The 13,827-nt window shown below is 39.0% G+C and overlaps 1 protein-coding gene across 4 annotated transcripts in view; it reads right to left on the bottom strand.

The window, feature by feature from the left end:
- Positions 1-68: 68 nt before the first annotated feature.
- Positions 69-13,827, bottom strand: part of Nars1 (asparaginyl-tRNA synthetase 1) — a 28,755-nt gene continuing 14,996 nt past the window's right edge. For all 4 annotated transcript variants that reach the window (XM_063231566.1, XM_063231565.1, XM_005005530.4 and 1 more), the window contains 8 exons: positions 12,666-12,752; positions 9,616-9,837; positions 9,312-9,511; positions 8,701-8,836; positions 8,153-8,266; positions 2,800-2,931; positions 1,882-2,013; positions 69-1,217 (listed from right to left, as the gene is read on the bottom strand). In XM_063231566.1, the coding sequence (XP_063087636.1) occupies positions 1,086-1,217; positions 1,882-2,013; positions 2,800-2,931; positions 8,153-8,266; positions 8,701-8,836; positions 9,312-9,511; positions 9,616-9,837; positions 12,666-12,752 (1,155 nt within the window). In that variant the 3' untranslated portion in view covers positions 69-1,085. The remainder of the gene's footprint in view (positions 1,218-1,881; positions 2,014-2,799; positions 2,932-8,152; positions 8,267-8,700; positions 8,837-9,311; positions 9,512-9,615; positions 9,838-12,665; positions 12,753-13,827) is intronic.

The following is a 13,827-nucleotide window of genomic DNA, read 5'->3' as shown; positions in this document are numbered from 1 at the left end:
ACACATTATGAAAAATAAGATTTTAAAAACAGTTAAGGATGAAATAATGTGAGACTGAGACATTTAGCTTTGAGAAAATTAAGACAGCAGAGAGTATCACTGTGTTCATTTATTGATTGCTGGGGATACAGCCCATGGAGAATACACAGCATGCATTTGGGGGAGAAATTAACCATATTTATGCTGAAGATACTCAATAAGCCTGTGATGAGTTTATTAGGTAGCATAGGTCACACCTAAGGTGATGAAAATGACGCACGCAGCCATCCACAAGTCATTAAGATTCAACCTGCAAATACATTCGGATGTTAATTATTTTTAATTTCTAACACCTCACCAGAAGGAGGAAAGGTCAGTCTGCCTCTTTACCTTAAACGAATGCTGAGAGACTCTGAGGATCATCACAATAGGCCTCCCCACCAAATTATGCTTATGCCAAAGTTTAAGGAAATTTTGCTTCTACAAGTTCTGCTGAATCAATTTGAAGGCTTCAGTATTAAACAGAGTTACACAAATTGAAACTGGATTAGTAACTGATTCAAAAAGACTGTATTCATTAGAAACCAGTTATGTGCACTGTTGAGTTGTTCTAATACTAGCAAACTGTTATGCCATATTTGCCAATTACTCAAGATGTTTATTTTAACTTGATACAATAAAATGAAAAAAACTAAAAGAAACATAGTTACACTTAAAGGGTCAGAAAGATTAAGTTACCTGATTGGTTCAGAACATAACTGAAAACTATTTAATTATGTATGACATTTAATAATGTGTAGTATGCTAAACACAATGATTATATCATATAACTGGATAAAATGTTGAAATGTACTTCTGAGTTCTCTGCCACATATTTCCAAATTCTGTAACATATAATTTCTCTTATAATGATATCAACATTACTTGATGTTCCAGTAATGTACACTCCTTTTATCAAAGAGGGAACAAAAAGATAAGACAGAAACAGATATACTCTAAGAGAACAATGAAGAGAAAATTTTGGCCTTTGTCCTTTTTTTCTTTTAAAGAGGCAATCTGTTCTTTTCATGAATCATATTCTTTCCTGCACACTTAAGAGAAACCAACTATGGCTTGCAGCGCTGGACAAACCGAGGGTACAAGCACACATCTCGGATGTGATATCTGTTCAGGAGCCACGTCAGGAATCGTTCCAAGCCCAGGCCATATCCTCCGTGAGGGCATGTACCGTATTTTCTCTGACACACAAAAAGACACAGAGAGAATGAGAGGAGTGAATGTTTAAAATTTTATCTAAACAGGTTAAACCTTTCCAGTGTGGAAAGAGCTCACTGTGGTCAAGAACTCAACCCACACCCTATATGCCTTCATGAACCGCCATGTGTGAAGAAGTAGCTCAGGCTGGACAAAGTGGGGCATCCAGTAAGCCCAGCTACTCAGGAGGCTCAGGCAGGAGAATCACAAGTTTAAGCCCAGCCTAGGCGATGAAGCAAAACCCCCTCTCAAAATACATTTTTTTAAAAACAGAGTTGGAGGTGTAGCTCAGTGCTACAGTGCTTGCCTAGCATGTGTAACACCGTGGCTTTGGTCTCCCGTAGCACAAATAAAACATGTAATTCTGAAATAACTATGAAACATAAATCAGGAACTAAGCATTGCCCTGGAAAGACTTCCATACCTCCACTAATCAGAGAAAAATGAAAAATAGTACATAGTAGTAGGAACTAATGATACTCTGTAATGAGTACACAGATGTATTATAACCAGATGGTAGATGCTGTATTATAACCATAAAACTAAGTACGACTCATTCAAAAATTAAAGTACCATTTAGAAAGCTCCCCTTTAGACAGAACTCTTACAATGGCAAAAGTGAAAGGCAGTTCTGAAAAGTGCTTTTACCTGATCTGTGTACCAGTAGTAGGGAGTGGGATCAATGCCTTCCCTTTTATAACCTGCCAGGATTTCTTCACTGTCCCAGATACGCATGGAGCCTCCCACGATCTCACCAACATTGGGCATCAACACGTCCACCTTTGAATATAGGTTTTAAAAAAGGAAAGACGTAATTAGTATCAGGCTATCAAAAACAGCACTATTGCAGGGTTTCAATGAAAACTGTCACTTAAACTCCTATAGCTAAAGGAATCGACACCATGTTCATGCAAAATTCAAATAGTACTCATATATTCTAGTAAAGGATGTTAATCGTAATCACGTGAAACCAGCGAAGAAGAAAAACCACTCCTGTAACTACTGTCATTGCAGAATTATGAAACACTTCTCATGAGCTGTATCTCATTGCATTAACACCTTCCAATCCTCTATTTTATTATTTTTTTGTTTTGCTTTGTTTTAAGGTAGATTCTTGCTATATAGTACAGGCTGGGGCACTGCGTGACATTACAAAGAGCAGAGGCTGGCCTTGAATGTCCAGAAATCCTCCTGCTTCAGCCTCGCAAGTTCTGGGATAACAGGCATATGCCACCAGGCCTGGCTCTTCCCCTCCTTTAGAAAGCAAACTTCTCTTGACTAACATGAATAAATATACTTACACACAAATATATTATTTCTTTCAGCTCAGATAGTTATACTACTAATTTCTCTTAGTTCACTGAAAAGAATGGTTTGTAGGAATACTCTTTGGACAATTAAAAGCAGATATCTTGTCCTTTGAGAAATTTAAAGATAACAATAAACAACACATTAACCACTGTTACTTTCTAATTATTGTGTTTTGAAATTGTTATTTTTTTCTTTAAAATATAAATGAATAAAAACAAAACTTAGAATTTCTAATGTTCCAAATCACAAACTGACTGATTCAGTAAGACGGGGGTCCTCAGGACATCGCTGCATATAGAAGGACTTGATCTCCACAGGAAATCGACACAGCAAGATTGGTTCATTAATGGTGTCTGTCATCAGTCTCTCAGGAGCTTCCGGGATATCCTGAGGTTAAACAAGACTTGATTAACATTTACCACTCAAAACGGACCAGACATAAACAGCTATTTCACTCCCTACCAGTCCTACCCATCACGGCAACATGACAGACAATACACACTAAGCCAAAATTCATAAACTCCCATATAAGGAAAGATTTCTTTGAAAGAAAATAAAACATATTTTGTAAATTCACAGTTGTTACGTGAACTGTAAAATACCCTGCTTTCTTCTTCAGTATATTTCAAGGATCATGCCTGAGAGGAATACAGCACAAATCTCCAAGCTGAGTTCCAAGGTATTTTTTTCCTATGGGCATTTTTAGTAAGCTCCAAAGCAAGCTGTGGTCTACTCAGCCGCATAAAGTGGAAGGTAATCAGTGAATGTTCCAGAAGATCATTGATCCACACACAAAGTACAATACTAATGAAACGAATCTTTAAACCCTTCTGTTATATGCACTTCTTTCCTGCTACAATAAATCAGTTACGCCCTCAATACGGTGATAGGATAGATAAGCAGGATCAAGTCTGTAAGTGTAACCACATCTGCAATCGCCAGGAAATGTCAGACGATGATAAATCAAAAGAACCAGTCTCTGTCTCTAAACATCCTTCAGTAAAACAAAAAAACTCAAGCTCAAACCCAAAACTCTTGCCCCAGCTCAACTGATGGAGAAACTTAGACAAGACTCACTAATCTGTTTGATGTAAGAACTGAAACAAGCGCGGAGCAATCAGCTGGCACAGCTGCCCTCTGCTTTAGTCCCAGCCCGATGCCCTACACCCTCTGAGGTACAGGAGGAGATGTGACATGAATGGGAGGTCTCTGGTCACCTAGCTGGTATCCACTGGATACACTGGGGCGCTGCGTGACATTACAAAGAGCAAGAGGAAACTCTTGGACTTCCGGAAGAACATGGTGGATAGATAGCAGCAGCTTCGGAGGCTCTCTGAGAAAACGCACTTAAAAATCCAGGAATGCTGCCAGGCGAGAAATCCTAAGCAAGGAGAGATATACTTTGCCGACCCAGAAACGAACTAAACTAAGAAACCAACTGGAAACGCAATAAAAGTGATATAACAGGAACAGATAAGGTCTCAGCATGAAAGCTAGACCCCAAGCCACTGGAAGCTGCGATTTGAATTTCCTGCACCTGCTGCTGCGTCCCAATTGGCACGGCAAGGAGAGAGGCGCGAAAGCTCTGAGAGTGGGAAGCAGTGAATGGCATTGAGAGTGGGACTGGCCGGGAGCCCTGCATTGACCTGCAGTGAGTGAGAGGATCAGGGACCCTTCCATACAGTAGGAGGCTTCAGCGAAGGACATACTGGGACTGGGCAGACTACCTGGAACAGGATGCTGCAGTGACTTCAGTCACATATTCCCCTCTCAAGCAGGATTGGTGGGGAATGCCTGGCCTGCGTGATGCCACTGACTAAGACCCAGTAGGCTAGCCCAAACCAGGTCCCAGCACCTGGAGGTGCATCCTAGCAATGAAGCCTTCAGTAGGTTGACCTGGGGGGGGTGGGCCCAGCATAGGCTACCCAGGTCTCTGGCTCCCTGGTACACTGCAGTGGGCGAGAACACCTAGCCGGTGCAATTCAAACAAACTGTAACTGACAAAGAAAGAAACTGGGCCTCCTATATATGCTTGTATAAAAGGAACAAAAAATATGGGAAGAGGGAGCAATAAGAAAGGGTCCTCAGCCCCCAATCCTGAGAAACATGCAATATCGGACATGGCACCAATAGACATAAAGCGCTATCTCCAGAGCCTCATAGACAAGTTCAGGAATGAAGTTATTAACGACCTGAAGCAAGATATAAGTAGAATAGTTAGAGAAATGCTAAGCACCGCCCAATAAAAAACAGATGGTGGAATGGAAGAACAGAAAAAAAGGGGAGAATTGTTTGATGGAGAAAATAGAGAAAACACAGAATACATGAAGCAGGTTCACAGAGATTACCAGGAAACTAAAAATTCTATTCAAAGCTGGCATAACAGCTTGAAAGAAACTAAGGATAGATTATCTGAACTGGAGGGCAGGTGGAGCATGAAATGAAAAACTTCTTAAAAAATAACAAAAAAACAAACAGCAACGATACAAAGGCTAGAAGATAAGAGGATCTATAACTTAAGAATTAAGAACATAAGAAAAGAAGTGGGGACATAAACAAATAGACTACAAAAGCTATTCACAGAAATAATCCAAGAGAATTTCTCTAATTTAGCAAATAGTAAAGATACTCAGATGTATGAGGCATACAGGACCCCAGCCACCTACAACCCAAACAGAGCTACACCCAGGCATATAATAATCAAAATTCCAGAAATACAATATAAGAACAGAATATTAAAAGCCGTCAGAGACAAGAAACAGATCACTTACAAGGGAACACCCATCAGAATTACAACAGACTTCTTGGCACAAACGATCAAATCACGAAGAGCGTTGGGGGAAATAATTCAAGCTTTGAAAGATAACCTGCAGCCAACATTGATATATCCTGCACAACTGTCCCTAGAAATTGATGGAAAAACAAGGTGCTTCCAGGATAAAGAAGAACTAGGGGAATTTGCAACCACCAATTCAACTCTACAGAGAATACTGCAGGATATTCTAAAGAACGAAAATACCAAGATTCCACAAATAGTGGCAGAGAGGCCACAATGAATGGAGCAGAAAGCAAAATGAGGAAGACAAACTGACAATAAACAACAGAAAAAGAGCTCAACAGAAATGAAGCAGAGAAGATCGGATGGTAGGAACAGCTATTTTGGAGAAAACAAGACATCCTAATAGCTAGCGCTGATTTAGAATCATCTTGTTTTGAAGTCCCATCAAACTTGTATGCTTCTGTCTTAAAAGGTTGTATCTTATTGAATTTTATTATATAGGATAATATAAGTAAAAACTTTTATAGACAAGGAAATTATACAGAAACCATTTTTCATTTTCTGTTAATTGGTTCTAAATACCCTGTAATAATGTCATTCTCTTCAGTGGTTTTATAGTGTCTTGATATGTTTGGTGCTACAGTATACGAAGTTATACTCAAAGATTTCAAGGAAAGAGACACTATGGTAACCATTTTTATGTCAAGATATCTTGTGGTGAAACACTATTTTGCTTAAATGGTTATGTTTTGACCTGCGCTGTTCTGTTGTTATGCCCTCTTTTATCTCAATCCCCCGCTTTTTAAAAATTATTTACTTTTTTTTTTATCTTTTTAATTAAGGGAAAAATAAATAAAAAATAGCAGGATACATTATAGTAATCTACTTTGATTTCCTGTTAACTTGATTTGAAATCCTGTATTGCCCTTACCATCTTGTTTGACTGATTTTCCCCTATTCTGTTTTGCTTGATAGTACCAAGTTCAAAAGTATAGGCAAAACTGTGAAGACAATAAGAATCATTATGACGCCCATTCTGGTTGACTATTATCTTCTTTTAAAGTCCTATAAGGTCTCCAATGCTTTGGTTTTATTCTTTACTGTTTAGTTCAATTTTATTTTAACTGGCAATTCTTCTTAAAATAGCAAGAGGCAGTACAGTAACCATTTTTGATCACCTTGTATTTTGTTTTTACATTATCTATTATGTCTATCATTTTGATTTGAATGACTCTGTTCTGATATGTCGCATTTGGTTTTACTCTCTTCAAAAAAAGTAGTAAGAACTGTGGGAGTAATAAACCCAAAATGTGTAATTGTCATTGTACAAAAGAAAAGAAAAGAAAGTGCTCTAAAGGTTATAACTGCATATATGTTTAAGTGTATAAGATAACCATATTACTGAGTTTTTTTGATCATTGAACAAAATTACTGAGTTTTTTTGATCATTGAACAAAACTGTTTGCGCTCTCACTGTTTCAAAGTCTACTTTATATGCTTCAATTCTGTAACTTGAACAACTATTTCTAAGATGAGAATATGTAATCTATTAACTAGTGATTTCTTACTGTTTATTTTTTAAATTTTATATTACTTGTACCCTTTTTTTTCTTTTCCTCCTTAAATAAATTGGATTTTATTATATATAATGACTTTTTAATAAATCTAATATAATAACTTTTTAATAAATTCAAGTTTAATTAAAAAAAAAAAAAAGAGGAAACTCGCTGCACAATCTGAAATCTGCAGACTGCTCACCTCTCCAGCCTCTCATGTGCATAGGATGACAGCAAGGAAATCCAGTGCTGCTGACATGCACCCAGGCTTCCTGGGCCATGACCCTCGCTAGGCACTTAGCTCATTTAGGCCCCACAACCTGGCCAACGGGACGTTACCTCTGAGACCCACAGAAGGAAAGAGAGCACAGGTCTTTTGCCTTCAGGGACAGAGCAGGTCAGGACAGAGGTGGGAGCAAAGCTGGCCTCAGGGAGGGACACGGCCTGGCTCTACCGCTCGTGTTCCTCCCACTTGACACTTTGTTGAATATTATAGCACTTTGTCAAGTACAAGGGATACCAAAGTACTCAAGTTTTCCGTTCAAAATTGTGTTTTATACAGCATAAACTGAATTTATAACAGTAATTTGTAAGGATTCAGTATATTGTTGTCCTGCCTATAAACTTTTTCTAAAAACATTAAAATCTAGTGAGCAGCAGTTATCTGCTTTTTCCCTTATAAAACAGATCTACAAATACCACATAAAGAAGGGTTAAACATAAAAGAACAAGAACATGTAACACTGCTGCCAACCCATCTCTCCATACATGCTTAGCGGTGGTTTCCAGGCAACACCAGGATCAGCATGCAAAGTTTATCGGGTGCCAGGTCATGTTCCATACAAGCCTTCTCTCTTGGTTTTATTTCTTATTCAACAGCTATCTTTTTTTACACCTTCAGTTTTAAATAATTGATTTTGTGAGCTGAATGAATTCCATTTCAAACTATGATATATGTTTTTCAGCATAAGATAATGAATAAACACATACAGGAACATTCTAAAAGTACCATCGAGGGTGTCACGAACTTTTAAAACACCCTTGATAGCCAACAGAAGGGTAAGTAGAACTTAGCTTATGATGGCAAAAATCATAAAGAAAAAAGATGAAGAAGGGTGACACGGGAAAACTAAACACTGTTCACTCTACAATGAAACAACACACAACTCCAAGCAGCAGCCCCTTCTACATCAGCCACTTAATCAGAAAACACAACCTATGTAGTAAGCATACTACCACCGCCTTTGAAACAATGAGGAAGAGGAATGCATACCTCTCCAAACTCATAGAAAGTCCCATCTTCTTTCTTTACATCGTGTTCTTTCAGCCACGCGATAGCATCTGTGTAGTTCATCCTTTTGAAAGGCCGTTTGGGGGGCTTGAAGTTCTATGCAGAAAGCAAAAACGTAAGGTATATAAAGAAACCACCAACCTTAAAATGCCCATTAGCCAAAAAATCTATTCACCATTATTAAAAAAGATTCTTTTTGTTATTGTTACTGGGGTCGAGCTCAAGACCTCACCCTCTCAGGCAGGCGCTATGCCACTGAGCAAAATCTCCGACCCAAAAGATTCTTTCAGGGCTGGAAACTATGCAAACACTCCTCCAGTGAAAATCATAAGTGGACACCCTCCTTAGCTAAGCTGAAGTATGAAATTAGTGGCAATGCCTACTACTATATTAAAGGTTACTCTTCAAAGTATTATTAGGCACTTGTTTCACTCATCAAGCCATCAAATCCATAAAACTGAGAGAGAAGACTCCAGTGTCTTCCAGAAGAACATTACCATCTTTTCATTTTCATGAAACACTACACCCACCGGATTGAGGTCAGACACTATGCTTCCTGCTGGCGACTTTAAGACTCTATCTACGACGTCACAAACCAAGTCTTCCAATCGGTTCAGGAGGTCCTCAAAGCTCAGGAAAGGGCACTCTGCTTCCACGTGAGTGTACCTGAAGAACAACACACTGGCTCAGACTTGCTCTTCGTTTACACCAAGTTTCTTTCTTTCTTTTTTTTTTTTTTTTCCTGGTGCCAGGGATCAAACTCATGACCTCGCCTTTGCGAAGCAGGCACTTACGCCGCTGAGCTAAATCCCCAGCCCCTATACCAAGTTTCTCCCAAGCAAAGATCGGCACACTAAAAATCAGCCCAAAATTCCAACTTGGCTACCCAATTCCCAGTGCTGCAAGTTAGTCTGCACACCCCTCCAACTCCTTGAGCAGTGATTTCTTCTTTATTCCTGAACCCACAGAGATCAGGGTAATGTGAAAAACACACCTCAGTTACGGATTAAAAGGCAAACTTGCATTAGCCTCCTAATACATGCATTTTAAAATACAGAGATTTTATAATTCACCTACATCAAACTTTCTTCCATAAAGGTACTTTCTAAATATAAAATCCAACAAAAAGACAATCTCATACTCAGCCAGGTGCCTTCGTGTTCTGGACTGTTCTGCCCTGTATGACTGTGCAATACAAAACACGTCTCCCAGCGAGGGAAGGCAGGTCTCCAGGTACAACTGAGAGGACTGAGTCAGAAATGCCTCTTCCCCAAAGTAGTCCAGCTTGAAGAGTGTGGAGCCACCTTCCACCTGCGTCTGCACCAGTGTTGGAGGGGTCACCTGTTCACATGGGAGGGAGGGAACAAAGGCCTGCTGTGAAGACCCCCTTCCAGGCCACAACAGCCAACAGGGACGGTTTGCAAAAGACGCCCAACACCACTCACTTCGTAGTAGCCCCTGTCAAAGAAGTGCTCTCGGAAGCAGGCGGTGATCACAGAACGTGCTCTCAGGATTTTGGACATGTTTTCTCCCCGGATCATCATGTGCCTGTTGTTGAGCTGGACGTCAACGTCGGACTCCTCGTTGATCAGGTTATCAGCTCCTCCAGCAGGGGCCAAGCCTATGAGCTCCCAGAAGTCACAGCTCAGCTCATGGCCCCCCGGAGCCTACGAGTCAAAGAAAGCAGAGTGAGGACTAGCGCGGGGAGGGAGAAGGAAGCAAGCACTGAACAGGACTAAGGACTGCGTGTCTGAATGTCAGATTCAAAGAGGAGCTTTCTAAGAACTGCATTACAAGGAGCCTTATTTTTCAAATAAAAAAAACAGTAATTCAATTTCATCTGAATATTTTTCATATTTAGTACTACATTTAGAGTTAATATGCCCAAACTCCTCCTTTTGATTTTGCATTTTTTTAAAAATTAGTTTTATTGGTACACTCTGACTACAAATAATGATCAGGTTCATCACAGTTAATTTCACCGGTAATAAAGTATCTTTTTTCTTCATTTTTTTTCTCATTCCTCTCCCATCCTTCAAACTTCCTCTTCTCCTTATTTACAAGCTTTGTGTCACTTTTTCTCCTATTTCTTCTTCGTTTTTTCCCTTGTTTTCCTTCCTACGTGAACATTTTCTTTCTACCCCCAGTATTTATCATTAAGCCACACTCTATTTTAAAATGAAATAGCAGGCACTAGAAAATAAATTTTACTCTTACAACATGGAGAAATACTAACTAGTATTAATATTTTGTTGTATCTTCCTAGTGTTTGCCCAATAAGTTAACCCACTTATCCACATTAAAAATTTTAAATGCAAAGTTTTTCTAAATCTGTTAATCTTCACAGTAAAAAATAATGCATGCAGCTGGGCCTAGTGACGCACTCCAGTAATTCCAGCATGTGGGAGGCTAAGTTAGGAGAACTGTGTGCAGGTTCAAGACCAGTCTGGGCTACAAAGTGAGCCCAAGGCTACCCTGAACTGCATAGCGAGACCCTGTTTCAAAAAGAGAAAAAAAAATGAATGCATAAATATATATTTTTATATATATTTTTATGTGTACACACACACACACACATATATATATATATATATATATAAGCTGGTGAATTCTTCCTATAATTCCATATAAACAATTCAGTTTAAAGGAGACAATGAGCTGGGGATTTAGCTCAGTGGCATAAGCCTCTGCCTGGCAAGTGCGAGGTCATGAGTTCAATCCCCAGTACAAAACAAACAAACAAACAAACAAAAAGACACCACAGAATATGGAATATATAATTATCTTTGTATTAAACACTGGACACCAAGTAACATAATGACAGCCACGTGATTTTGCAATCACAGCACTTCCAAATGAACCAGGTGAACTTGATCTCATTCATGCTCTTTTATATGCACTTTGAGACCTCAAAGTATTTCTAGGTGATAAGGGTTGTTTGGTCTCTGTTACAGTTACTGTATTACATGTGTTTACATTCTTTCTTAGCCAACAAATAGTTATCTGAAGTTTAATTACTGTAACTGGCATATTTTGTGTATCTCTGGCTATTAAACAAACAGCGCTCTGAATATCGAGCTTTCAAAGTCTGTTCAGAAACCCTAAGATTTAGAATATTGTTCTTTTCTGAAATGTTTTGGGTTAGGTGTAAGTACTTACTACCATCTACCAGAAAATTTATTCACAAACACAAAATGGCTACATTAAAGCCCATGAAGATTAATCATGAATTCTGTGATGCTGAAAATCTGAGTACTTTTTATCCTATGAGTTGCACTGTGGTTTTAACTTTGTGCATTATAAATGAAGCAAGGATATTAGAGGTGGGGTGTTAGTGCTAGTGTCTATATTCCCCAAAGCCTCACACAGTAATACGTGGAAATTTTCAAAGGTGGTGTCATGGTTTATGTTGTGTCCCCCAGGCCTCATGAGTTTGCATTGTTCATTTATGATGGTTCATTGTATAGTGCTTGGATTGATGGTGTCAGTGCTCCACCCACATAGAGGTGGAGCCAGGATGTGATGTAATGGTAGGAAGAAGGTGTGTTTTTCTCTTTGCTAGTTCCTGTTTGCTGTTTGCGGCTGCCATGAACTGCAGCCCAGCCATGCCCGCCTGTCTTGGAGCCAACTGAGTGTGGACTGAAACCTCTAAAAGCTGTAAGAAATAAACCTTTCCTTTCCCAACTTGGGCATCAGGTATTTTGTCTCAGCGACGAGCATAAAGTAACTAAGACAGGTGGCTGCATGTAGAGTGTGTGATACTGCGATCAATGGTGTGTGATTATTAAATCAGTCCACTGATCGGCTTGTCACAGTTCTGGCTGTAGATAAGGAGCAGGCCCACTCTGGATAGCCTATAAGGGATAGAAAGTGTGCTACTGTTGCTTGCTGCTGCTCTTCTCCCTTGTTGCCTTCGACCCACCATGAAACAGTTCTCCACTGCAATGCCCCGTGCCATGCTAGCCTGCTTTGGAGCCAGCCAACTGTGGACTGAAACCTCTCTAGACTGTGAGCTAAACAAACCTTTCTTCCTTTAAACTTGGATGTTGGGTATTTTGTCTCAGCAATGAGAAAATGTTATCTAAGACAGGGGCTTAACAGGAGATGCTTAGATCACAAGTCTGTGATTGTTATAAAAGGGACTGCAGTCCCACCCTGTTTTCTACCTGAAGTACTTCTCTTGCCATGAGATGCCTTTTGCCATCCTATGACGTAGCATGGAGGCCCTCACCGGATGCAGCCCCTCTACCTTGACTGCCCAGTCTCCAGAACCCACAAGAAATCAATTTCGTTTCTTTACAGTCTGTTACAGCAACACAAAGCAAGAGGAAGACACACTACATAGTGTACATGTTTCACTGGAGAAGGTTTACTAAGCTTAGAAGTACTTCAGATTTGTGCATTTATATGCTAAACACCAAAGTACAAATAAAGACATTTGAGACATTTGACAAACATCTCTGTATTCACTCAATGAGAAGTTCAATTCACTTACTTGCTTGCCCTTTGGGATAAGATTCAGCGTTCCATAAACTGCAACACTACTCTCAGTGGACAAGACTACTCCATTGTAACACAGACACTAGAAAAGGATTAAAGTTCACATGAAGCTGTCACAGTAATACTAACATACTTTAATATTAGAGGAGTATTAGAAACAAAATACCTAGACAAAAAGTACTAAAATAAGGAGTGAGACTGGCACTGATTTTTAGTATTAAGAAAGAACAATTATTCTTGTAGCGAGAGATTTATCAATATAGCCATTAAAACACATTAACAATGTTGTTGGTAACAATAGATTGAGTATCGTTAGTCATCTGATAAGATCATAATACCCAGTGGCATGATAGCTGTTACAGTTTGTACAAATACTCTATGATGTTCATATAACACAAAACTGCCTGGCTCATTTCACAATGGAGCTGTGTTACTAAGTGTCACCTGACTGTTCATACAGGTAAACAGACATACAAGTGCAACTTTACAAACACAGATATAGTTAAAGCATATATGACATTACTCCCATGCACTCAAATTCATCTGGATAGTTCATTTTCATTTTTAAGTGCAGACCATTTAATTAATAAAGCCATTCTATACTTTGATGATCAATACCTACTGACGTCATTAGAATGCTGATAAGGAGCTTGACAATGCAGGACTGGGCTGTCATCACCTAAACCCACTAATTATAAAAAATACAACCAGATATCATATGCCTTTTGATATAATGCAATCCGAAGAACAGTTTTCCCTATGAAGTAGTCATATCAAGAAAACAGAACACAAACAACTGAACCTATCCAGATTTAATTTCTATTTATTAATCATATAGAGAATAGAGCAGCATTTTAAATGACATCACAATGATATAATCAACCAAATTCAGAATTATTTCAACTAAATGCAAGATGGAGAGGTTGTCTGGATCCTCATTCCAATCAATCATCTCTAAAAAGGCACTATGAATCAATCAGGAAACTCTGATGGGATTTTGAATAATATTTAGGCATTATGTTAGTTTGGTGGGAGGTGATAATGGCAGGAAAGTACTGTACATGAAAAGGGAGTTATTTTAACTAGACACAATAGCACACCACTGTAGTCCAGGTAGTTGGCAGGCTGAAAGAGGAGGAGCATAAGCTGAAAGCCAC

The sequence above is a fragment of the Cavia porcellus genome, unplaced genomic scaffold (genome assembly GCF_034190915.1).
Source record: "Cavia porcellus strain 051 isolate PalLab524CR breed Dunkin Hartley unplaced genomic scaffold, mCavPor4.1 scaffold_20, whole genome shotgun sequence".
Lineage (NCBI taxonomy): Eukaryota > Metazoa > Chordata > Mammalia > Rodentia > Caviidae > Cavia > Cavia porcellus.
Note: the sequence above shows the minus strand (reverse complement) of the source record. Positions and strands in the feature narration are given on the sequence as shown.